General features: G+C 59.2%; 1 protein-coding gene across 3 annotated transcripts; it reads right to left on the bottom strand.

Moving 5' to 3' along the window:
- On the bottom strand, nucleotides 1-24531 carry CHID1 (chitinase domain containing 1). 3 transcript variants are annotated; one of them, XM_049892922.1, is made up of 15 exons: nucleotides 24422-24485; nucleotides 21033-21157; nucleotides 14347-14469; nucleotides 13946-14098; nucleotides 12866-13015; nucleotides 12082-12214; nucleotides 11118-11162; nucleotides 10309-10415; nucleotides 9933-9994; nucleotides 8343-8435; nucleotides 7388-7489; nucleotides 7068-7223; nucleotides 943-1023; nucleotides 678-720; nucleotides 1-187 (listed from the first exon to the last, which is right to left on the bottom strand). In XM_049892922.1, the coding sequence occupies exons 4-15, from the start codon at nucleotides 14054-14056 to the stop codon at nucleotides 89-91; spliced, it is 1182 nt and encodes a 393-aa protein (XP_049748879.1). In that variant the 5' UTR covers nucleotides 14057-14098; nucleotides 14347-14469; nucleotides 21033-21157; nucleotides 24422-24485; the 3' UTR covers nucleotides 1-88. The 3 variants fall into 3 exon arrangements, with proteins under 3 accessions (XP_049748879.1, XP_049748878.1, XP_049748877.1); XM_049892921.1 differs by lacking the exon at nucleotides 14347-14469; XM_049892920.1 differs by lacking the exons at nucleotides 14347-14469; nucleotides 21033-21157 and having other exon boundaries at nucleotides 24422-24531.
- Between the last annotated feature and the right edge of the window lie 2074 nt (nucleotides 24532-26605).

Raw genomic sequence — 26605 nt, 5'->3', positions numbered from 1 at the left:
GCATCACGTGGCCATCCAATCACTCTTTAACTTAGAAAAGGAGTCTAGATCCACGCTGTGCACTCCGGACGTGGAGCCCCAGTGCAGCTCACAGCAAGTCGTAGAAGTAGTCTAGGCCCTGGCCCAGCTCCCAGATGGAGATCCCGACACCCAGCTCCTGGGCAAGGTCCAGCCGCACCTGAATAGACTAGGTGGAGAGGGGGCGTTAGCACCCACCTGCCCCCCCACCATCCACCCTCCTGAACCGAACCCATGTTCCTGGGAACCCCCTGTAAGGGCATAGGGCGCTGGCCAAGAACTCGGGGATGGTGGGGTCAGGGTCCTCACTGGTTCCCACTGCCGACCACGGCCTCGACTGAGGGCAAGGGCCACAGTGGGGAGAGTGTGGGGACGGAACTCTGAGGCTGGTAGTCAACCATGTCTCTGCCACTGGCCACAGCTGCACCCAGCCCCAATGCCCACCGGCCACAGCCACACCTAGCCCCAATGCCCAGTGACCGTGGGTGCACCCAGCCCCAATGCCCAGTGACCACAGCACACCCAGCCCCAGTACCCACCGGCTACAGCTGCACCCAGCCCTAATGGCCAGTGACCACAGCGCACCCAGCCCCACTGCCCACTGGCCACAGCTGCACCCAGCCCCAATGCCCAGTGACCACAGCCCAGGCATGGCGCACCTTTAGTGTTGGGTAGAAGACAATGTGCCTCCCGCCACGGCTCCTGGAAAAGACAAGTGGACCCATGTACTCCTGTCCCCGCTGCACCCCCAGCCCAGGACAGGGTGCCTGCCCCTCCAGCCCAGGTCTCGTGACTGGGAGGAATCACCCCTCCTGCAGTCCTCAGGGCAGCCACCTGCTGCCAGTGTGCTCAGGTGGGGCAGAGGTGAACTGCTGCCTGGCCAGAGACTGCCATCCCCGCCCCCGCCTGGCCCAGGAGGCTCACTTCTTGTACTCGAAGACGTGCTCCGAGGCCTGGCTGTCCCACAAGAGCTGCGGCCGGTGCTCCTTCAGCATCTGGACGTACCTGTGGGCAGCTGGGTGTCAGTGCCAGAGCTCCTTCACCCCCCTGGTGCCCCGAGCTGTCCCAGGAGGGGTGGGGCCCCTGGGAGGCCATCTGCTCTGAGGGCCCACTGAGCACCAGCAAGACGTGCGCACCTGCTCCATGGCCAGCAGACACCCCGCCCCAGCGGATCCTTGAGCCCCACAGGCTGTGCTCTTACCCTGCTGATGGAACCTGAGCGATGGCAGGTTTGGAACCCAGAAAGCAGACCCAGGCGGAGCCACGACCCTGGACACAGCCACTGTCCATGTGTTGTGGCTGGAACAAGCCTGTCCTCACCCCTTAAAGCCCTGAGCGAGTCAGACCCTGGCCCCAGAAGCCCCCCACTGTCCCACACGGCCCCAAGGCGAGCACCCAGGGGCAGTAGCCCCTGGACTCTCCCAGGGTACGGGTCTCCCACAGCCCTGCCTCTCCCTCCAGTGGAGAGCAGCTGTGCTCAGGGCTGTGGTGGACCCTTCCAGGGCCTCAGGGGCCAGTGGTTTGAGACCTTTCCCCCTACACAGAGAACAGGCTGTTCTCAAGATGCTGTGGGGTGGACAACCAGGATTTCCAGAACCTTGTGGAGGGGTGAACTGCACGCCGCATCACGGGAAGCATATCCAGGGAGATGGAGGACGTGCAGCCCCCAGCAGACCAGAGCACCACGAGCCACCGCTACCCGCGGCCAACGACTGTACACGTTAGTGCCTGCCACGTGGAGACGGCGCCCACACGCACCTGAGCTGCCACCTGAGGGCACAGGCAAGGCCCTGCCCATGGCCTGAGTCTGAAGGAGACCCGAGGGTGTGGTGCCTGGGGCAATATGGCAGGGACATCTGTGGGGCCCAGGAAGGTTGGGGTGGCTGAAGGGACGGCGGCTGCGGGGCAGAGGGGGATGTCTGTGGCATGCTGAGCCGCAAGTCCTAGGCCCCTTCCATACCAGAGGGCCACCTAGCGATGCATAGACGAGAACCAGACCCTGCAGACAGCCCGGGCAGGAGGTGGCTGGACAGGGCTGGCCTCCACAGTGAGCGGGGGGGGGGGGGGGGGGGGACACGGGAAGGGAGGAGGGACCAAGACAGGACCAGGGTGAGAGCTGGGGCTGCAAGCTGGCGAGTCGTGGACAGTGGGCGGGAGGGTCAGTGCAGCCAGGCGCTGTCACACAGCCACATGGGCTTCTGGCTATGCCCACCACCTCCGTAGGAGCAACGCCATGAATTAAACATGCTAGAAACATGACCCGGGGGTCCCTGCAGCCTTCCTGTCCCTGATGACGTGTCCCTACAAATATCTGCAATAAGAGTGTGAGGTGGGTGTGGCCCAGGTGCTGGCCTTCTGGGGGCTGGGGACTTGACTGGCTGGGGCCTGGGGGTTGGCCCTGATGCATCCTGTCCCCAGTGAGCCCAGCCAGAGGGGCCTGGCCAGCACCACCGAAGAGAGAGGCCTTCTAGTCCTCACGGGTCCCTTCCAGAAGTCCTCCAGGCTGGTGCCTGGTGCTTTTGGGGACACATCGGCTGCGTCAAATTCACTTGTTAAGCGTCTACATGGCACCACTCCGTATCGGGCCTAAACCCCCAAACCGTTTGATTATCTGTCATTAAAATACCGCCTCAGGTGCTGCAGCTTTCCATCTAAGGTCTGCTAAGTGGCTTTCTGTGAACAGGCTCTGGATGAGCAGGCTGGCAGATGGGGGCGCTGTGCCTCACAAGCTGAGACTGGGGCCCAGGACCCACGGGGGGCATGGCTGAGAGGAGGGACTGTGCCCCCCCGCTGGCCGGCTCCACAAGGACAGTGAGGGTCATAAGCAGCTTCCGTGGGGCCCAGTGGGGCTGCCCCTGGAGCAGGCCACACAGGTCAGAGGCCCAAGGGTTGGGGAGCCTGTGGGCCATCGTAGAGAACCGGAGCAGACAGCGAACAGCGAGGGGCAGCTACAAGGACAGAGAGGGGCAGAGGGAACAGAGTGGTGGAGCGGGAGTGTACCAAAGACCATGGAATTGTGCACTTTAAAATGACAAATTCTATCTCAAAACAGAAAGTCACAGTCCTCAGAAGGAAGGGTTTGTGACGCCAAACAGAATGTACAAGACACACCTGAGACATCAGAGAAACCAATATACCAACAACAGCCATGCGCTTGTTTCCGGGAAACATGGGTCAAGTGCGCTGGGGCACCTGGTCCCAGGGGCTGGCCCCATGGATGCCTGACTGAGAGAATGGACCCCACGGGAAGAGAAATGACATCTGGATGCCCAGACACGTGGATGCAGGGCTGGTCCACGATCTGAAGATCAGGGACAAGGAAAGATATGAGGAAGGGGCACATGAGGGAAAAGAGGACAGGACAGACCGATGACGGACGTACGAAGGCAGCTCCCTATCTGGCCTCTGCTGCCTGGGGGTTGCACGATACGTGAACACAGCCGAACAGTGGCTTCTTCCCAGGCACTGAGTAACCCATGGCAGCACCCCCACCACCAGAAAAGCAGTACAGGGAAGAAAAGAAAACCGAGTGCTGAGGTGAGCCCCCTTCAGGACACACGGACCTGAGAAACGAGAGCAAAGCTGCGAAGAGCCCGCTGAGACCTGGAGAGCCTGGGAGATGACAGTGCCACGGCAGAGGTGCCATGTGCCACAGAGGGATAATGGATGAACCAGCCCAGAAAAAAGGACAAAAGGGGGTGGAGATGGGAGCAGGCAGTGGGTGGTGCAAGGGGTGCATCAGCATGGGGGCAGAGTGGCTGCGGAGAGCCCACCAGGTGCTGGCCAGGCCAGGCAGAATAAAGGCACCTCAGGTCTGCGAGGTCTCAGAAGCTTCCTGAAGGGTGTCCCAGCTGTGGCGGGAGATCTGAGGAGGGTGCTGTTGGAAGGGATAAGGGGCCGCCAGGAAGGTGAGTGGGTGCAGCCTGGCTGCCTCTGGACAAGCTACAGGAAGTAAATGCCACCAGGAAGGTGAGCGGGTACAGCCCGGCTGCCTCTGGACAGGCCACAGGAGGCAAACGCCACCCTATGCCAAGTCAGCCAGGCACTGGGCGGGGACAGGTGTGCTAAGCACTGGTTTCCTCTTACAACAGGGTCAGCCATGCCGGCCACACCCACATGTGCTGCTGAAAGAAAAAGCCTATTTGCTGGAAACAGTGGAGCCAATAAGAGGAGCCGTCTGGGGCCAAGGCCAGGCCCCCTGCAGGCCAACACCTGGCAGAGGAGCAGGTGGAGGCTGAGGGGCAGGCAAATGGGCAGGGATGGACCAACAGAGGTGTTGTCTCGCCAAGCGCCCTGCTGGGTGGATGCTGCCTCCTGGCAGCTCACTGACCTCAAGGGAGACTCCTCTCCACGCTGCTTCAAGGCTTCAGGCCAGGAGATGGGGACACGGGGGAGGGGTGGGCCGGCCTGGGGGCAGCAGTCACTGGGGACGTGGCTTGAGGAATGGGTGCTGCTAACGGGCCTCAGGTGCAGGGCCAGGCCTGGAGGAGGGGGCCAAGGAGTGCCCTCCTGAGGTCTGCAGCCTGTGCTTTGGCCAGCAGGGCACTGTCCTCTCTAGCTCGTCCCCACCAGACACACCGAGGCCACCCTTTGGGAACCCAGCTGGGCTGAGCCCCACAGGGGGACAGGGCTGGGGCAGAGAGGCCATGGAACGGTGGGTCCCAAGGGCAGGGGAACAGGCATCACTGGATGGGGAGCTGTGCGCTCGGCTGCCCCTGCTGCTGTGGGGCCACCAGTCCCTCCAGGCACACATGGACCCACGGGATCTGCACACAGACCCACCCTGTTGGGGGACACATGTCCCTTGTGGAGGAAACCCCGGTCATCATCCTAGGGCAGACGTGGCCCATGACATCTCCCAAGCTGCTAGGAGGGTGGTTGGGCTGCTCCCTGGGTTACGGGGACCCCCGGCATGAACCTGTGTGTGGGTGTCATCCAGGAACGGCCAGCAGATGCCAAGCAGGACCTCGGGGGAATGATTAAAGGTATGTACTTGGCTGCACAGCGCCCTATAGCCATGCTGCATCCTGCAGGCTGAGGCCCAGGGTGGGTGCCACTGGTGGCAGGAGGCCAAGCTGGCCAGCGACACACCCCACCTGGGTCCTGGCTGTCTGCGGCCAAGCAGGCGGTGAGGCAGTGAGCCCCTGCTACTCTCTGGGTGACTGGACACGGGTCACCATGGCAGACCCTGTGCTCAGGGGGCAGAGACGGGGAGGGCACGTGAACCACAGAGGCTGTCAAGCTGTCACCACCATGAAATCAGATTTTAAAGAAGTGGAGACGGTCTGCGTGGCTGGTCTCCTCATGCCCTCACACCTGGGCTCTCAAACCTGGGTCTCGACCAGGACAGGGGAGGGGTGATCAGTCCAGATAGAGGGTTGGTCAGCCTGGACTGGGGAGGGGTGGTTAGCAGGGGCTGCGTCCTGGGGAGCTCACTTCTGGGGGTGTAAACATCCTCTGCAGAGGCTGTGCCCCTCCCGTTGACACCTCGGGGCCTGCAGAGAAAACCCTCTGCTCTCAGACACAGACGCTAACCAAGAGTCTCCCGCCAACACCTCTGCTGGACTTGCCTCCCTCAGGCAGTCCGCCTGAGGGGGCAAAGGTGCTGCCGGGCGGCCAGAGAGGCCCCAGTGCACGACTCCCAGCATCCCACACTCCATTCCACGCACGCTGCATCCCAGAGAGCCTGAGCCCTGGGCTCTGCTAGCCTGTTGGGGGAATGCCAGGAAGGATCGGGCTGCTGGCACGCAGTGAGCTCCAGGCACCTGGGGGAGCAGGGCAGGTGGGGAGGAAGCTAGGATAGACAGTGCTGGGGGCCAGCCCTGGGAAGGAGCAGCCCCTTGCCCCTCCCTGGCTGTGCTGCAAGGATCCCGACTGGGCTGAGTGCTGATGGGGGTGCCACCTTCCCTGAGCCCCACGAAGGGCCCAGGGTCTCGCAGCCAACTCTGAGCAAGCAGACTCAGCAGATACAGCCCTGCATGGGAGAGGAGGGAGCTCCTGCCCTCTAAGCCGTTGCTCTTCACAGGTTTAAGTTACATCTTGGAGCTTGGAGACCACCCTCTGGGGTCCCATATGCAGGCCCTCCCCTGCATTTCTTATTTCTGAGGAGGGGGGAAGAAACCACCCTTCAACTGACTCTGCAGTGTGCCCGCCCCTCCCACTGGGAGCCCCAGCCAAACCCCTCGGTGGCCCTGGGTGGGGAGAACTGACACTACTCCCCTCCCCCACCCACCTGGCACTTGACTCCTCTGCACCTAGAGCTCCTAGTCGCTCTCGACCCCTCTGCACCTAGAGCTCCTAGTCACTCCAGGCCTGGCTCACGTCTGGGGTACCGGGCTCTCTGGGGTGGTGACACAGGGCACCTGCTCTGTTGAAGCCCCTACAGCCCCTCTCGCCACAGGAGAGAGAGCTGTCAGATGACAGTGCGAGACCCCTGCCCCCCAGCTACCCTGTATGCCCTGGAGGTGTGGGAGCCTCGGCCTGCTGCCATCAGTGCTCTGCTGTCTCCACACACACACAGACACGCTGAGTCCTTGTGGCCACAACTGATCCCAGCTGCCTCACGGCCACCTGCTGACCTAGCATCTGTGTCACCCCTCAAGGTGAGGACGGTGGGCACGTCCTTCAGTGGGGCCAGCTCTCGTCCTGAAGTGATGTCAGCTATGGTATCCCTGCCCCCACGCTGCCTGGCCATGCTGTTCCCGCCCCCAAACCGCCTGGCCACGCCACCTCCACCCCACACCGTCTGGCCACGCTGTTCCTGGCCCCACCTCCATTCCGCCTGGCCACGTTGTCCCTGCCCTCACGTCAACACACCGCTGGCCTGCCCCACCCCGTGATACCCGGCCACACTGTCTCTGTCCCTGTGCCAAAAAACTGCTGTCCATCCCCACCCCCACACCGACACACCATCCTGGCCACGCCTCTGGCTGTCCCTGTCCCCATGCCAACAGGCCGCTGGCCACCTGGCCCCAGGAGAGTATAGCCAGGGCCAGGCTCCAACGCACAGTCCCACAAGCCCAGTGGGTGGAACCCTGCCCACCCTTCACCTGGTCCCAACAACAGGCTCCCGGGAGTCCTTGGAGGCCGAGTAGTCCATGCCATAGAAGTTCAGCCCCAGGAGGATCTTATTTCGCCACTTGGACTTGGGGTCCAGGACCTGGACACAGGCTCGGACCCAGGACAGAGGTGCATTGGGGCCGGGCCTGCAGAGTGAGAGGGTGGGTTCAGCAGGAGCTGCAACAGCCTGACCTCATGCCTCAGGCTGGGCAGTTCATCACGGGGGCAGTCCCCTGTGCCAGACGGGAGCCAGCGTCACCGTTCCCAGCCCGTCCCCAAGGCCACTGGAGGGGGTCCCCCGCCTGCTCACTGCTGCGCCGTGGAGTAGTCATAGGTCATGAGGCTGAAGCCATCCAGCACCGGGGCCAGCTGCTCCAATTCCTTGTGGGTGAACATGCCCACCTGGTGGGTCCTGCAACAAGGTGCACACACACGTCACGCCAGCCTCCCAGCCCCCCACCTGACACAGCATGGTGGAGAATAGGAAGAACCTGCAAGGGCCTCCTGCCCGTGTCCCCACCGTTACCTCAGCCAGAGGGACTGCCCACAGCTGAGACAGGCCCCAGAGGCATGGAGGTAGGGTGCTGGGAAGGCCTGCTGCTTCCTCCCTGAGTGGGGCCCAGGGGCAGAGCAGGCGACCCCACCCAAAAGTCCTGCTGCTTCCTCAGGGCTGGCCCTGCTGCACCCACTTGGGGGACTCAGTGGTCACCTGCCTCGCACTGCCCTGACCCCACCTGGCCCTGGCCCTTGGCACCAGGTTTCGGTCCTTATCCCCCTAGCCCCGCTGCTCACAGCAGACGCTCTGTGGGCAGGATGGACACAGGCTTGCCAGGATCCGGAGGGGTGTGGCCTGCAGGGCCTGTGGAGCACCCCCCAAGTGGGGATGGCCACCCACCTTGGCCGTGGCTTGTCCCTGCACTAAGGGAGATGACGTGCAGCTGTGCCTAATGGTGTGCCACCTGCTCTTGGGGTGACCAGAGGCGAGTCCAAAGGCTTCGGGTGGAGAGTTTCTCAATGTGCTCCCCATGTCAGGCTCAGGAGCGACCGCCACCACCGTCACCTCGCAGGCAGAGCCTGTGGCCATCGTGGGGGTCCCCTCACCTGCCTCACGCCCACACGGATGGCAGTGACAGTGTCTGCCTTGGGAGGCTGGGCTGCAGCCTGGGCTGGTCACAGGGGGCCCAGAGCCTTTGCAGCGAACCCCCTACACTGGCCTCCTCTGATCCTTGTTGCCCCGATACCCCTGCTCCGCCTGAGGCACTCACCCTGGGGTGACAGAGGGTGGGATGACCAGCACGACCAGCAGCCGGGTCTGGTGCAGGGCCTCGGCGATGTGAGTCAGCATGTGGACCAGGTCCCTGTGAACAGGAGGAGGCAGGTCAGGGTGGCCCCAGCCCCTCCCAGCCACCTGCACTGGGGACTTCTGCCCAAGGAAGCGTCTGAGGCCGGAGGCGGGGGTTTGAGGCTGGGGCAGGTATAGGGGTCCAAGGCTGGGGACGGGTGTGAGGATCCTAGGCTGGGGGTGGGCGTGGGGGTCTGAGGCCAGGGTCATGACTGGGGGTGGTTGTGGGGGGTCCTAGGCTGGGGCACGTATGGGGGTCCGAGGCTGGAGGCAGGCGTGGGGTCTGAGGCTGGGAAAGCCTGCTGTTCTTTCCGGACCTGGAAGTGCATTGGGGCAGAGCTGTACAGCCCCGTGACCCCTGCCGCCCCCAGCCCTGGCCTCACTTATGCAGGGCACATGGTGGGAGCTGCCCCCCCTCCCCCGCCCCCAGTCCTCAGCCCAGGTTGGGTGTGAAGCTGCAGCTAGGGTCAGCAAGTCCGCACACATGGGCAGGCACCTGGGCCCTCCCCACCCAGGGCAGGAGGTGAGCTGGCTCCAGTTTGGGGGCAGACCTTCCTCTGGGCCTGGTGTGAGTTCTCCCTCTTATCACCCCAGCCCTGCATACTCAGCAATGTCCCCTGCCCCCGTCTGCACCGTGATTTCCCGCCTGTGGGACACAGACCCAGAGTCACTACACTGCCCGAATGGCCAGAGCGGAGACGTAGGGCAGCCCCTGCCCATGGCTGCAGGAGTGGACGTCAGGGAGGGGGCTGCCCTTGGCCACCTGCTCCGCCACAGGAGGAGCTGCACTGGGCACAGCGCTCCCCCAGGGCAGGCACCAGAGGGAGGCTCAGACCTAGCCTTGACTCAGGCCTTAATACGTAGCTGAAAAGGGAGGAGCAGCTGATTCCAGAGCCATCCACCCAATCTGCACCCTGAGACAGGGCCAGCTAGCTCAGGTGTCTGCTGCCCGGCAGAGCCCTCCCACCCAGCGCCGGAGAGGCCGAGCCCAGCGCTGCGGTGCCACTGTGTGCAGAACCAGCTCCTCTTCCGCGTCTGGGGGCACAGCTCTGCCACCCTGGGGAGGTGAGGGGCCCTCTGGGCCTGACTCTGCTCTCTGGTGGCCTGTGGTGGCAGGCAGGGGCCAGTTCCTCTGGGCGGGGCCACCTCACTGCCAAGACCAGGGCAAGTAGCTCCCTGTGAACCTCCTTTCCTCGTCCCTCTGGCCGAGGACAGTACACGGAGAACATGCGCACGCTGACCACCTGGGGGCTGGGGCAGAGCCTGCAGGCTGGACAGCAACTTCCAAAGGACGCCGTGGTCTCCGCTGGAGGCTCCCAACTGTGCCCACCCTCATCCCCACCTCCCAGGACACTGTGTCTCCTCACTTGGTGGGACACTCCTTCTGTGTCCAAGCTCAAGTCTGCTGACACGGTCTAAGCCACCTTCCTCCCATTGAGCCCTCGTGAATCACCCGCATCACTGCCTGGGCCAGCCACGCCCCCCACCCCACCCATTCATAAGCCCCACTCACGCCTGCTTCTGGCTGAACAGCTGGCTCCAGACTTCCACCACAAAGCCGTCAAAATGCTGGTTCTGAAAGGGCAGGCGTAGGTAGGGAGGTATCACAGAGGAAAGTGCAGAGCCATGGAGCCAGCGTTGCTGCCCGGAGCCCTTGGCCTTCCACCGCCCTGGACCACCCTGGAGAGCCCTCCCCTACCTGGCTCCCCCGACCCTGCCCCTACCGCAGCCCAGACCCAGCAGCCAGCTGGAAAAGCAGGGCCCCTCTCCAGAGGGCAGCCCCCAGTCTAGCAGACAAGATGGCTCTCAGTCCTCAGCCCCAGAGGCCTGTGGCCAGATGGCTCACGCCAGCTCAGAGCTCTGGCCCCCTAGCACGTGCTGGCCCTCACCTTTGCAACTTGGACCATGGTCTTGCTGAGCTCTTCAATCTCGTCTTCACTGTCTAAGACACTTCTGAAGTCATCGTACGTCCAGTCCTCGAACAAAAGCCGAGGCACTGGGGGAGACAGACAGGCACGGCGCCAGTCACATGCAGGAAAGGGAACATGGTGAGCGACACCTGTGTGAATGACCTCTCCCCACTGCAGTGCTCCCTGACCTTTAGAAAAGTCAGGCCCACAGGTAGGGTAGCCCATCTGGAGCAGCCATGCACCGCAGCGCCTCTCTCCCTGAGGGTGAACTGGTCTGGGAATGGGGTTGGGAGCGATCACAGAGACTGGCCCCTTCTCCCCACCACAGCCCCACCAAGTCCCCAGCTCAGGGAGTGGCCCGTCTCCAGGACAGTGGCTGGGTCAGACCCCAGCTCATCCGGTTTCCAGCTGGACCACTCGCCACTGTCACCTTCAACATCGACCTGGCCGCCATGGCTCCATCGCCTGGTGCCACGGCCCCACCTGGCTCCCCCAGACCCATGGCTTGTCCAGCTGGCTGGCCCACCTCTGCTCTGCTCCATGGCCACTCCAAGGAGTGTCTCTTGACCCCGCCCTGCCCCCTCCCCAGTCTGTCATCTGGGACACTGGCATCCCCCACTAGGCTGAGGGCCACAGGGGAGTGGGGGGCTAGACTGTGGGCTGGTGCTGGCTTCCCACCTGAGCAGAACCACCTGGGTGCCATGAAGACCCCCCCAGGTGCACGCATCCCCCCCAGGGTCATGCCAGCAAGGAAGTGCTGCCCCAACCGCCCCGGCCCACTGACTCACTGATGCGCAGGCCCTTGGCATTCTTCCGGACTGCTCGCATCCACCCTATGGACAAGCAAGAGTCACAATGGGGACAGCGCAGCCATGCACAGAGCATGAGGGCTGAGGCCTCACACCCCCTCCTCCCAGCTCCTTCTGACTCTGTACCCCCGACCCCAGCCCCAAAGAGGTGTCCCGAGCTTGCCCTCCGCGCGCTGGCCGACACAGATGCCGCTGGCCGAAGACAGGCTACACTTGAGGCCGTCACCTCCTGAGAGGCCTTGGAATCTTGGCCTGTCTGGGTCTGAGGCCAGCAGTCCCCAAGAGGTCAGAGCTCCCACCTGCGGTCTCTGACGTGGTTACTTCCTAACAGTGCTCAAGCATCAGAAAAAACCGCTCCTGTCTCTGGGGCTCCAAAATGGCTGCCTTCCTGCCTTCCAGGAGTTTGCTCTTCTCAGCAGGCACCACGCCAGCCACACTCCCCGAGGTGTGCCTCAGGTATGAATGTCGTCACACTCGAGACAGGCGCTTTAGAGGACAGCAGCCCCTCACCAGACCTCCCACCTCCTGGTGCCCCCATGGTATTTCACCTGAAGCACACACTGTGAAGGGGCCAGGGGCACAGGCCGAATGCCTGACTCCACACAGCAGCTCAGATGCGCGAGGGAACGACACCCACAGACTACCCGACTGCTGGGGCTGGGCAGACCATTCTGAGAGGGTCCCAGGGGGTCAGGCCTCACTGTCTACAGCCATGACCTCTTGGGGCCGCACTTGTACACCCGGCCTCATCCAGGCTGGTGTGTCAGGCTCAGCCTTCATCGTACTCACATGCATACGCCCACCCACCACACATTCACGTGCTCTCCCACACTCAATGCCCACACACACAGCAGACCCAGCACCCCACCCATGGCACACACTGCGCACACTCACACTTTCCTCAACCTCAGCACAAACTCAGCTGAACAGGGCAGGCCAGGACCTTGGTCCACGTCGTGGAGACCTGTGATCTCAAACATCTCCCGGCCACGCCTCTTCAGCTGCAGCCAGACAGGCGACACCTGCGTGAACTTGCTCCCAAACGTCTTGGCAACGTCGTAGCCATGGCTGTTCCACTGGAGGAAAGATGCAGGACGAGGGGTGAGGTCAGCATCACCCTGCCCTCTGCGATGAGGCATTCACAACCCAGGACAGGCTCCGAGCACTGACGGCCCACACGGAGCTAATGTCGCCCGCCCGCCTACGAGATGCCCCTGCTTGGGACAGCTGCTGGACCACCACCACCACCGTGGCCTCGAGCTACGGCCACAGCATCCTGCTTCACTGGAGGGACAGGCACCTGGACATGGGCCCTATGAGCTGGGGGTGTCTGCAACATCGGCCTCTAGGGGCCCGAGGGGCAGCCCCTGAGGACCCCTCAGTGCTGTCCACCTGCTTCCTCCAAGAAGGACTCCACTGCTGTATCCCACAGCGGATGCAGCCGGCAGAGACGGAAATGCACACCTGTTGCCTCGCCTTGCCAGGCAGAGGCAGCCCCTTGCAGAGGCAACACATCTAAGCCCTGGTCCCCTGCCCCACTGGGCCCTGCCTCGTTGGGTAACGTAGTGCAGGACGTTCCCCTTGCAGAGGCCTTAAACTCATCTGAGCCCCGGCCACCCCCCGCCCCGGGCCCTGCCTCACTGGGGTGATGTAGCCCAGGATGGTCCCCTCACAGAGGCGTGCACACATCTGAGCCCTGACCCCCTACCCTCTGGGCCCTGCCTCACCGGGGTGACGTAGCCCAGGACAGCCCCATCGAAGTGCCTCTCCCGGGCCCTGGCTGAGCAGTAGCTGCGGTACTCCAGAACCACGTCCTCAGCCCGGACGTCCGTCACCACCAGGCCCCGCTCCTGCACAGGCCTGTCTGCAAGCTGTGTCTGCAGCCAGAAGACGGTGCCATGAGTCCCCTGTGCCCGGGCAGAGAGCACAGCCCCCTCCTCTGGTCCAGGGACATGTCTCTGTCAGCATAGCTGGCCAGAGGTCTCCTCAGACGTGGCTCAAAAGGGGCTCTGGCTATCGGCCCCTCCTCGACTGCCCAGGCTACCTCCCACTGCTGCTGCAGCACCTGCCCCTCCATCGGTGCCCAGGGCTGGCAATGGGCGGAGGGCAGCTTCACAGGACCACTGGGGACCAACCAACCAGGGTTGAGGAACAGGCTCACAGGGGCCTCCTTGAGGAGCTGACAACACCTGGAGGACACGTGTTTGCTCTCATAGGGAGCCTCCCAGAAGAACAGCACAAAGATCAACGCTCTCAGCCCCCACGGATGTAAAAGACCTCACCAATGGTGGGGCAGGGACTCGGAGGGGTGGGGATGCAGGTGGGGTGGGGGTACAGATGAAGTGGGGACAGGGTGGGGTGGGGTGCAGGTGAAATGGGGTACAGTTAGGGTGCAGATGCAGGTGGGATGGGGGTGCAGGTGAAGTGGGGTACAGGTGAAGTGGGGTACAGGTAGGGTGCACATGTAGGTGGGATGGGGGTGCAGGTGAAGTGGGGTACAGGTGGGGTGGGGGTACAGGTGAAGTGGGATGCAGGCAGAGTGGGGGTGAAGTTGGCACAGGAAACGTGCCATGGGTACAGAAGATGCTCACTCAGCAGCCATCCCACGTGAGGCTGCCTTGGCCTGCCCACCCAGGCCAGCATCTGTGTGACAGGTCTGTCAATGGATTTGCATCATGGTCAGCCAAGGAGCCGATAGCCCAGCCAGCCCCCTCCCCATTGGGGCCACACTCTGAGGAGGCTTCTCGCCCCCAAGCTCTGCAGGCAGGTGAAGGGTGGGAGAGTCAGGCCCCTCTGCCAGGATTCACCTTCTCCAGCAGTGTTTTTGAGGCGGCCTTCTTGGTGTCCGACTTGGACAGGGTTGCGTGAATGAAGCCACAGGCCAGGGCCAGCCCCAGCACATCCAGGAGCACCCTCATGACGGGATGTCACAGCGGAGTCCTGCCTTAGCATCCAGGGCGCTGCAAAGAGAGCAGAGCGTCTGGAAATCTCGCCCTGGAAACGCGGGCGGGGACAGTCCCTTCTCTGATGCGGGCACGTGGTCTGCCTGGCACTTGGCTTGGCCTGGGCTCCCTGGGCCAGCCCTGAGGATCGCACACAGCCAGCTGGGGAAGAAGCAGAGCCCCAGCCTGCCTGAGGGCCCTCGTCCCACCACCTCAGGGCTGCACCAACCACAACCACCCTATTCAGAAGTACGTCGGCTCCCTACCTCCCACCTCAAACCCAGAGAAATCCCGGCCAGGAGGATTTTAGTGTATAAGGACGAAGTCACTGAAGGTGCTGGAGGCTGTGGAGGCCTGAGTGTGTGTGACCTCATGGTGGAGAAGGTTCCCTAGTTTGTCAGCAATAACAGAGATCGTAAAAGAAAACACAAGTATTTATTACATGGAAACGTTAAACTTCCATTCACAGAAAAAAAAAATAAAAACAAGTAATAAACCAGGACAAAGACATGCTTGGCAACAGGTTACTATCTATAACGCACCCAGGCATGGAAAAAGCTCTTCCCAATTAGGAATAAAGACACCCCAACGAAAAACGCCCCACTAGAAAAAGAAGAGCAGGGTGTGAAGAGACGCAGTACAGAGACACCCACGGCCCAGGAAGCAGATGGCTCAGCTTCAGCAGTAAGTTGAAGTGAACACTGAGGTAGGATACCATTTCCACCCAACACCTGCAAGGGGGACAGAATGATGACAACCAGCATCACGAGAATACGGGACCACAAGCGCGTCCCTCCGCTGTTGGCGGAGGGCAGAATTCTGTGCAGGCCCCCAAGGTCTCCACCCGCGGCCACGTTCTGTATGACCCCACGCCTTCCGGGGGGGGGCCGAGCTGCTGGCGGGAATCTGCTGGGAAAGCCCTTCTGGGGGAACGTCTGGTGGAGGATACTACACTTGCCAACACCCAGCCCCCTGCCAAGTACCACCTGTCCGGATGTCATGCAGACATACGCGCACAGATATTCATTGAAGCCTTGTTTAAATTGTGAATAAACAGGAAGCATATTCCAAGACATTTATGTCACAAATATGTCTTGGATGAAGTACAATCAGAATGCTCCTTAGAAGCAAGGGTGGTGAGACTACGTCTCACATACTTTGGGCATGTTATCAGGAGAGGTCAGTCTCTGGAGAAGGACATCATGCTTGGTAAAGCAGAGGGTCAGCAAAAAAGAGGAAGACCCTCGAGGAGGTGGATTGACACAGTGGCTGCAACCATGTGCTCGAGCATAGCAATAACTGTGACAATGGTGCAGAACCAGGCAGTGTTTCGTTCTGTTGTGCCTGACTAGACGACACCTAACAACAACGTGTTCCCATCAATAGGGACACCCAGCATTCCACCCTCTGGAAACCAGACGGAATACGAGATAACACGCTGGTGACAGCAAAGGGCCCACAAGACTAGACTCAGCACGATCCCGCTGCGGTGAAGGATGCGTGCGTGCGGACATACAGAACCATGGACGAGGTGTGTGCCAGAGAGCGAGTGGGGTGGGCCATCTGGAATTACTGGCAATTTTGTTCTGCTTTGTGTGCATTTTTTTATTTTCTCACAATGAACTTTCATTAGTTACAATTTATTTTTAGGTCAGAAGAGCGTCCTGTCCCCCAACCCCATGCAATTCTGCCTTCTCTTGACTTTTGATCTTGAGAACAAGGTGACAAGTGAACAAGCATGGCCCCCTCCCCCTAGCTGTCCACACCTTCTCCACACGGCTCTAACACACAGAGGTGTGCAGAGGGGGTCCGTCAAGGGATTCACATCCTGACCAGCCAAGGAGCTGACAGCCCAGGCAGAGCCATTGTACAGGGAGAGGAGGCTGGCCAGCTCCCTCCCCACTGGGCCTGCACTCTGTGGAGGCTCAGGAGCCTGGGCCAGGCAGGACGTGCCCCTCAGCAAGAGCTGCCAAAGCCAGACCCACACGTGGTGCCACCTGGCCAGAAGTCTGCCTGCCCTCACCCCTCCAAGCCTCCCATACCTCTACTTGTGGCAGAGATGCACAGGCCGCCCCACTCTGCCCTGCTGGTTCCTGGGCAGGTGGGGGGCTCCCAGCAGACTGAGGGCACACGGTGGCCACCCCGGGGCTCCACTCGGGCACAGCCCAACACTCCTACATGGAGCAGTAAAGCACCAGCTTCGAAGACAAGCGGGAGCGCCCTCTCTACGGAGCAGGGCAGAGTGGGTTATGGGGCAGGGACAAAACACCCAGGCTGAGATGGCCCCTGCACATGTCACTGTGGCCTCCTAGCCCTTTCCCGGCCACCTCCCTCTCTGTCCCTGGGGACACATCCCAGTATCACAATCCTCATCTACCTAAGTATTAACCTTATCATCCCCACCATCACCACGCCCTGCTCCTATAGCTGGCAACTTGGGCTCAGCAGGCTGTAGCCTGGGGCTGGGGAGGGTCCTCTGGATTCCAGTTCCAGGGGAGGTGCATTCGCCCACCTGGCACAGGTGGGCAGGGCTGCTGGGTCAGCCTAGAGCTTGCCTGGTCAGGCTGTGGGCCCAAGTTGGGCAACGTGGTCAAGGAAGAAACAGTGGCTGGAACAAAGGAGCCCCCACAACACAGGGCTTCATGGGAGGAAGGGAAACGGCAGACCCAGCAGTCCAGGGCTTGCCTGCCAGCACCCCGCCCAAGCTCCGGGCTCTCTGCACCAACTCTGACCTCCATGCTGCCCTGTGACCAGCCCAGGGCTCTCATGCCCATGTCCAGTGCTCTCATGCCCACATCTGCTGTCCCACCCACTCCCTTCCTGGCTCATTTTCCTCTTGCTCCAGGACACAGAAATCTGGGTCACTGACAGGGAAGGGAGGAGAGACCAACAGGAAGGACGCCTCTGGGGAGAGTGGGCTGGCAGGAAGTGGCAGGTACCCCTCTCCTCCTGCCCACGGCCTGCCGCCCACCACACTGTTCCCACAAGTCACTGCAGGGGTGCTGCCTGCGGCCCCCTGACCTTGATCTGTGATGTCTTACCAAAGGGCAGGGAGTAAGGAAGACTGGCTGCGGGCAACCAGAGAACCAGACGAAGTATGAGGCCCGGGTGGCTGCACTGACTGCCTGCACCCACGGGCTGGCTCCAGGGTGAACTTGGACGCGGGGCTGCACACAGGTGCTTGGCCGCTCCCTCATCTGCTGCTTAACCCTGCAGACTGACTACACACATGATGGGAGCAGAGAGAACACGTGGGTCTGTGCAGGATGTGTGCAGGGGGGTGAAGTGTGTACAGGGTGTCTGCATGGGAGCCTCCCACAGCCCCTTGCCAGGACTCAACCTCCTTGGAGGGGACGGGCCTGCACAGAGCGACAAGGTGTGCTCTGACCAGTCATGGGCACGGCCTCCACCTGGCCACCCGGAGGAGTCATTTCAGATGCAAACCAGAGGACTGTCCTGACTGCTTGGCTGGGCTTGTGTCAGTGGGTTGTCTGCTTCCTGACAAGCTCAGCACCGAGAGCCCCGCTGTTCAGGCTCCACATCCCTGTGTACTGAGAGGCTCAGTTTCAGCACCACATTGGTGCAATGACAGCTAATGCTAGCGGCAACTTCAGTCTGAGGTGGCCCTCAGACGTTTGTGATCAAGACTCAGAGTAGAAATGTGGTCCACGACCTAGCCTGGCATAGGCGTGCTGCACATTTGTGACACATGGGATGTGCACGTGTGCCATGCTGCACTGTTGTGGGCGTGTTCCCGGTACAGGTCTGCATGTGTGTATGCATACAGTGTAGCACACACATGCCTGTGCGTGCATGTGTGGTACATCGTGTGCAGATGTGTGGTGCGTGTACAGTGTGCATGTGTGGTACATCATGTGCAGACGTGTGGTGTGTGTACAGTGTGCATGTGTGTGCATGTGGTACATCGTGTACAGACGTGTGGTGCGTGTACAGTGTGCATGTGGGTGTGTGTGTGGTACATCGTGTGCAGACGTGTGGTGTGTGTACACAGTGTGCATGAGATGTGTGCGCACATGTGGTACATCGTGTGCAGATGCGTGGTGCGTGTACACAGTGCATGTGTGTGCACGTGTGGTACATCGTGTGCAGACATGTGGTGCGTGTACAGTGTGCATGAGACGTGTGTGCATGTGGTACATAGTGTGCAGATGTGTGGTGCATGTACAGTGTGCATGAGATATGTGTGTGCGTGTGGTACATTGTGTGCAGACGTGTGGTGCGTGTACAGTGTGCATGATGTGTGTGCGTGTGGTACATCATGTGCAGACATGTGGTGCGTGTACACAGTGTGCATGAGATATGTGTGTGCGTGTGTGCTACATCGTGTGCAGATGTGTGCTGCGTGTACAGTGTGCATGAGATATGTGTGTGCATGTGTGGTATACCGTGTGGAGATGTGTGGTGCGTGTACACCTGTACAGTCAAACAATCCAACTGAGTCTAACTCAGCAAGATAAACTGTGAGTTTCTTTTCTATTCCGTTTAATTTAAAAAAAATTTTTAAATTGACCTTGGCATTCCGTAACTCACATGGAGAAGAGGGACCTGCATGCCCTGTCTGTTGCCATCGTTACTGGTTGGACCTGGCTGACCTTGCCATTAACAGAAACGCTGTTTTACAGCAAGTGTCACGGTCAGCTCCTGTATTTTCATCTTAGAGCCCGCAGTGTAGGAGAGTAAGGCTCAGAAGCAAGGGTGGCACAACAGCCCAGTGACGTTTACTGACCATGTACGGCGTGCCAGCCCAGCACGTTACCCATTTCTCCCCATGGCTGCAGGGCACAGGTGCTATCGTATCTCCACTCACAGGCAAGGCAACCGAGGCAAGATAGCAGCTGGTGTGCTGAGCTGAGACCTGAACCCAGGAAGCCGCCCTACACAAGGGCTTGGGGCCAACATGACCCCGACTCCACAAAACAAGGGAAAGAAATGGGTTTGAGGTCTGTCACCAACCTGCTGTCCCCTAACCTCGCTGGGCCCGTCTAGTGACCTGTGAAGGGAGGGGAGGGCAGGTCACCTTCTAACCCAGAACATCTACAACTCTGGCTGAGGAGAGGGTGGGACCTATCCTAGTGAACCCTGCCTTCTGCTGAGCCCATGGGTCACTTGCCCCACAGCCGGGGTACAACCTTGGCCAGCCTGGCCTCTTGCAGTCCAGGGACCAGGTGGCCACCACATCCAACACCACACTGACTATGGGCTCACATGCTGCACCCAGTCACTTCAGTCACACTTGCTGGCATGTTCACGCTCAGGCTTCTTCTCTCACACCCAATTCCTCACACTCCCAGGCACACACACACTCACACTTGCACACTCACCCCACGCTCCACTCACATCCTGTCCATGCCCATCCTTTCCTGCTCTCGCAGGTTCACTTATTGTCACGGATTGAATTGTGTCCCCAAAAAATACGTGTCAACTTGGTTAGGCCACATGTGGTTGTCCTCCATTTCGTGATTTTCCTATGTGTTATATATTATAATCCCTGCCTGTGGTTAATGAGGATTAGGGTGGGATGTAACACCCTTGCTCAGGCTACATCCCTGATCCAAGGTAAAGGGAGTTTCACTGTGGTGTGGCCTGCACCACCTTTTCTCTCTCAAGAGATAAAAAGAAAGGGCAGCAAGCAGAGAGCTGGGGACCTCATACCACCAAGAAAGCAAGAGGCGCAGAGCACGTCCTTTGGACTTGGGGTCCCTGCACCTCAGAAGCTTCTCAACCAGGGGAAGATTGAAGACAAAGACCTTCCTCCAGACCCAACAGAGAGAGAAAGCCTTCCCCTGGAGATGACGCTGTGAATTTGGACTTGTAACCTCTAGACCATAAGAAAATAAATTTTTCTTTGTTAAAACCATGCACTTGTGGTATTTGTTGTGGCAGCATCGGATGACTAAACAGTTATCCACACTCGCTCTTGGCCAGACCCACTCGTCCACATGCACACTCACTCGCTCTCATCTGTATTCTCACATGTAATGAACAATATCATTAACATCGCACGCTGGCAAAATCTGCTGAAGATCATTCAAAAGCAGCTGTAGCAGTGTATCGACAGGGAACTGCCAGAAGTTCAGGCTGGCTTCAGAAGAGGACGTGGAACCAGGGATATCATTGCTGATGTCAGATGGGTCCTGGCTGAAAGCAGAGAATATCAGAAGGGTGTTTGCCTGTGTTTTATTGACTATGCAAAGGCATTCGACTGTGTGGATCATAACAAATTATGGATAACACTGCGAAGAATGGGAATTCCAGAACACTTAATTGTGCTCATGAGGAACCTGTACGTAAATCGAGAGGCAGTCGTTCGAAAAGAACAAGGGGATACTGAGTAGTTGAAAGTCAGAAAAGGTGTGTGTTAGGGCTGTATTCTTTCACCATACCCACTCCATCTGTACGCTGAGCAAATAATCCAAGAAGCTGGACTATATGAAGAACGGGGCATCAGGATTGGAGGAAGACTCATTAACAACCTGCGTTATGCAGATGACACAACCTTGCTTGCTGAAAGTGAAGAGGACTTGAAGCACTTACTAATGAAGATCAGAGACCACAGCTTTCAGTATGGATTACACCTCAACATAAAGAAAACAAAAATCCTCACAACTGGACCAATGAGCAACATCATGATAAACGGAGAAAAGACTGATGTCGTCAAGGGTTTCATCTTACTTGGATCCACAAGCAACAATGAGAGAAGTAGCAGTCAGGAAATCAAACAACGCGTTGCGCTCGGAAGATGTGCTGCAAAGGACCTCTTTAAAGTGTTAAAAAAACAAAGATGTCACCTTGAGGACTAAGGTGCTCTGACCCAAGCCATGGTGTTTTCAGTCGCCTGATATGCATGTGAAAGCTGGACAATGAATAAAGAAGAGCGAAAAAGAATCGATACCTTTACAATTGTGGTGTTGGCAAAGAATACTGAACATACCCACGGACTGCGAAAATAAGGAACAAATCTGTCTCGGAAGAAGTGCAACCAGGATGCTCCTTAGAAGCAAGGGTGGAGAGACTGTGTCTCACATACTTTGCTGTGTCATCAGGAGTGATCAGTCCCTGGAGAAAAACAACATCCTTAGCGAAACACAAGGTCAGTGCAAAAGAGGAAGACCCTCAACGAGATGGACTGACACAGTGGCTGCAACAATAGGCTTAAGCGTAACAACGACTATGAGGATGGCGCAGGGGCAGGCAGGGTTTCCTTCTCTTGTATGGGGTCGCTATGGGTCAGAAATGACTTGACAGCACCTAACAACATACTGCCACACATGCTCTCCATCACACGCTTACTGATCGACGCTCGCTGGTGTCCAAAGGCACACACTCACTTGCCCACACTGTGGTCCACTCTCACTGGTGTCCACACACACACAAACACACACACACACTGACTCGCCCACACTGTGGTCCACACTCACTGGTGTCCACACACACACTCACACATACACACACACACTGTGGTCCACTCTCACTGGTGTCCACACACACACACACACACACACTTGTCCACACTGTGGTCCACTCTCACTGGTGTCCACACAAACACACACACACACACACTTGCCCACACTGTGGTCCACTCTCACTGGTGTCCACACACACACACACTCACTTGCCCACACTGTGGTCCACTCTCACTGGTGTCCACACACACACATACTCACTTGCCCACACTGTGGTCCACTCTCACTGGTGTCCACACACACACACACACACACATTTGCCCACACTGTGGTCCACTCTCACTGGTGTCCACACACACACAACTTGCCCACACTGTGGTCCACACTCACTGGTGTCCACACACACACCCACCCACACTGTGGTCCACTCTCACTGGTGTCCACACACACACACACACACACTTGCCCACACTGTGGTCCACTCTCACTGGTGTCCACACACACACACATACACACACACACTTGCCCACACTGTGGTCCACTCTCACTGGTGTCCACACACACACACACACACACACACTTGCCCACACTGTGGTCCACTCTCACTGGTGTCCACACACACACACACACACACACACTTGCCCACACTGTGGTCCACTCTCACTGGTGTCCACACACACACACACACACACACACTTGCCCACACTGTGGTCCACTCTCACTGGTGTCCACACACACACACACACACACACACACTTGCCCACACTGTGGTCCACTCTCACTGGTGTCCACACACATTTGCCCACACTGTGGTCCACTCTCACTGGTGTCCACACACACACCCACCCACACTGTGGTCCACTCTCACTGGTGTCCACACACACACACACACACACACACACACACACTTACCCACACTGTGGTCCACTCTCACTGGTGTCCACACACACACACACACACACACACTTGCCCACACTGTGGTCCACTCTTACTGGTGTCCACACACACACACACACACACTTGCCCACACTGTGGTCCACTCTCACTGGTGTCCACACACACACACACACACACACACACTTGCCCACACTGTGGTCCACTCTCACTGGTGTCCACACACACACACACACTCACTTGCCCACACTGTGGTCCACTCTCACTGGTGTCCACACACACACACACACTTACCCACACTGTGGTCCACTCCCACTGGTGTCCACACACACACACACATACACACACACACTTGCCCACACTGTGGTCCACTCCCACTGGTGTCCACACACACACACACTTGCCCACACTGTGGTCCACTCTCACTGGTGTCCACACACACAAACACACACACACACACACACTTGCCCACACTGTGGTCCACTCTCACTGGTGTTCACACACACACCCACCCACACTGTGGTCCACTCTCACTGGTGTCCACACACACACACTTGCCCACACTGTGGTCCACTCTCACTGGTGTCCACACACACACCCACCCACACTGTGGTCCACTCTCACTGGTGTCCACACACACACACACACTTGCCCACACTGTGGTCCACTCCCACTGGTGTCCACACACACACACACACACACACACACACACTTGCCCACACTGTGGTCCACTCTCACTGGTGTCCACACACACAAACACACACACACACACTTGCCCACACTGTGGTCCACTCTCACTGGTGTCCACACACACACCCACCCACACTGTGGTCCACTCTCACTGGTGTCCACACACACACACTTGCCCACACTGTGGTCCACTCTCACTGGTGTCCACACACACACACACACATACACACACACACACTTGCCCACACTGTGGTCCACTCTCACTGGTGTCCACACACACACACACATACACACTTGCCCACACTGTGGTCCACTCCCACTGGTGTCCACACACACACACACACACACACACACACACACTTGCCCACACTGTGGTCCACTCTCACTGGTGTCCACACACACACACACACACACACACACACTTGCCCACACTGTGGTCCACTCCCACTGGTGTCCACACACACACACACACACACACTTGCCCACACTGTGGTCCACTCTCACTGGTGTCCACACACACACACACATACACACTTGCCCACACTGTGGTCCACTCCCACTGGTGTCCACACACACACACACACACACACACACACTTGCCCACACTGTGGTCCACTCTCACTGGTGTCCACACACACACACACACACACACACACACTTGCCCACACTGTGGTCCACTCCCACTGGTGTCCACACACACACACACACACACACTTGCCCACACTGTGGTCCACTCTCACTGGTGTCCACACACACACACACACACACACACACACACACTTGCCCACACTGTGGTCCACTCTCACTGGTGTCCACACACACACACACACACTTGCCCACACTGTGGTCCACTCTCACTGGTGTCCACACACACACACACACACACACACACACACACACACACACACACACACACACACTTGCCCACACTGTGGTCCACTCTCACTGGTGTCCACACACACACACACACACACACACACACACACACACACACTTGCCCACACTGTGGTCCACTCTCACTGGTGTCCACACACACACACACACACACACACACTTGCCCACACTGTGGTCCACTCTCACTGGTGTCCACACACACACACACACACACACACACACACACACACACACTCGCACACACTCACTCGTCCACGCTCGCCCGCTCGCTCTCACAAGCCGCCCCGCGTCGCCCGCGCCCTCGCGCCGCTCTGTCCCAGGCGGAGCCTCGCTGCCTGACGCGCTCTCTTCGCGGAGGGGAAACTGCGGCCGGGCGAGGATGCCACGGCGCTGTGACGCGGGACTCGGACGCCTACCGGCCGGCCACCGCGGGGCTCACCTTCATGTCCGGGAGGCGGGCCAAACAGGCCTCGGCAACGGCCGGAAGACGCGCGCAAGCGCGGCCGGAAGTCCCTCCCACACACCGCCTCTCGCAGCGCCACGCCAGCCTCCTGGCGCTGCACGCTCGAGGCGGGGCGGGCCTTCCGGGGTGTGGTCTCGCCGAGGGGCGGGGCCGGGCCGCGCTGGGGGCGGGGCGGAGCCTTCCTGGAGGCGGGGCCGGGCTGGGGGCGGGGCCTGGAGGGGCGGGGCCGAGAGGCGGAGCCGGGCCGGGGGCGCCCTGGGGACCCGGGGACCCCGGGAAGCGCCGCGGCGGGACCGAGGGGCGGCTCCCCGCGCGGCTCCTGAGAAGGCCTGGCGCGGGTTCGGACGTCTGCGCCTAGCCACGTGCTGACCAGCAGGGAGCGCCCGGCCACGCTGGGTGGGCCTGCAGGCCTGCGCCCCGGCCGCGCCTCGCCTGCCCGCTGGACGGCCCTGCCCCGACTCGGGTCCCTGTCCCGCCGCGCAGCCCCACGCCGCCTGCGTTACCCCTCACCCCGCCGGAGAGCCCATCTCGGCCGGCGCCTGCAGCGGGACGCCCCGCGCTCCACCGAAACCCACGTGCCCGGGACCAGGCCCCTCGTCCTCGCCTCCGGAAACAGCGGCGCCTTTCTGTGCATTTCACCAGCTGGAACCCCGGAGGGAGACAGAACCCTCCGCCTCGGCCCCAGCAAGGCGGGGTGGCACCCCTGCTAAGGACTGAGGCACGCAAGGCCAGAGTCTTTAGGCAGGAGGCCTGTCGCGCTTAGTGAGAGCTGACAACCCCACTGTCCACAGCAGCTTCCTGCAGAAACTGCAGAGCCGTCCCCACCCTGCGCCTGCCCCTGCCCTGCACCGCCCCCAGCCCAGGACCCACAACCTGCCATTTCCCCATTTCTCCTGCCTACAAGGTTTCTCCCTGAGTTTAGCAGGTTCTTCTTTTTAGACATGTTTCCCTCTTTCTCATATTTCCTGCCAGCTGACCCCACCTTCCAGTCGCGTCCTGTACCAGCTGCATGTGCCGCTGGGCAGGTATGTTTTTCTGTCACCCATCCTCAGCAACTGCCCACAACGTAGCTTGGGGCCTGACCTGCAGGAGGTGACCCAGGTCAGGCAGAAGTCTGGCGAGGGTCCAGTTCAATAGGTAACCTGGGTCCCCGGAGGGTTGCATGGGAATCCCAGCAAGATCAAAGTCCATTGAAATGGAAAAGGGAATTAGTCCCCCTGGCATCTCTTTAAGTCAGAGGTCTTTGGAGCCAAAGAGTTGGAAAATCCACTCAGAGCCGGCCGGGGGAACAAGAGTAGGCAAAAAGGAGAGATGGGGAACTCAGTGCCAGCCCCTTTGCAGAGCCCCCGCTGGGCAGTCTTAAGGGTCCTGCTGGGTCACCAGCACAAATCAGTCAGCCTCCCAGCTGGCCTGGTTGTTGCTGTCAGTTGTCATTGAGTGGGCTCCAATGCATGGCGACTCTGCAGCAGAATAAAATGTTGGCCGTCCTGCCACCATCTTGATGACATTTATTATGTTCCTGCCCATTGCTGAGGCTGTTGTGTCAATCAATCTCATAAAGTGTTTCCCTCGTTTTCACTGGCCCTTTACTTTACCAAACACAATGTCCTTCTCTAGGGATTGCTCTTTCCTGATGCCGTGTGCAAAGTAAGCAAGACTAACTGGATTGATTGGATAAGTACGGTGAAAGGGTACGACCCTGACCCACACCTTTCCTGACTTTCAAACATGAAGTATCTCCTTGTTTTGTTCGAATGACTGCCTCTTAATCTATGTACAGGTTCCTCATGAATGCAATTAAGTGTTCTGGGATTCCCATTCTTTGCAATGTTATCCATAATTTGTTATGATCCACAAAGTCCATTGATTTTGCATAGTCAATACAATACTGGGAAACATCTTTCTGGTATTCTTTGCTTTTAGCCAGGATCCATCTGACATCAGCAATGATAACCCTTGTTCCACATCCTCTTCTGAATCTGGCTTGAATTGCTGGCAGTTCCCTGTTGATGTACTGCTGCAACAACTTTCGAGTGATCTTCAGCAAAATTTTACTTGCGTCTGATATTAATGATATTGTTTGATAATTTCTGTGTTCTGTTGGATCACCTTTCTTTGGAACAGGCATAAATATGGATCTCTTCCAGTCAGTGGGCTAGC

The sequence above is a fragment of the Elephas maximus genome, chromosome 7, assembly GCF_024166365.1.
Source record: "Elephas maximus indicus isolate mEleMax1 chromosome 7, mEleMax1 primary haplotype, whole genome shotgun sequence".
NCBI classification, from domain to species: domain Eukaryota; kingdom Metazoa; phylum Chordata; class Mammalia; order Proboscidea; family Elephantidae; genus Elephas; species Elephas maximus.
The sequence above is the reverse complement of the archived record's forward strand: the minus strand, read 5'-3'. Positions and strand labels throughout refer to the sequence as shown.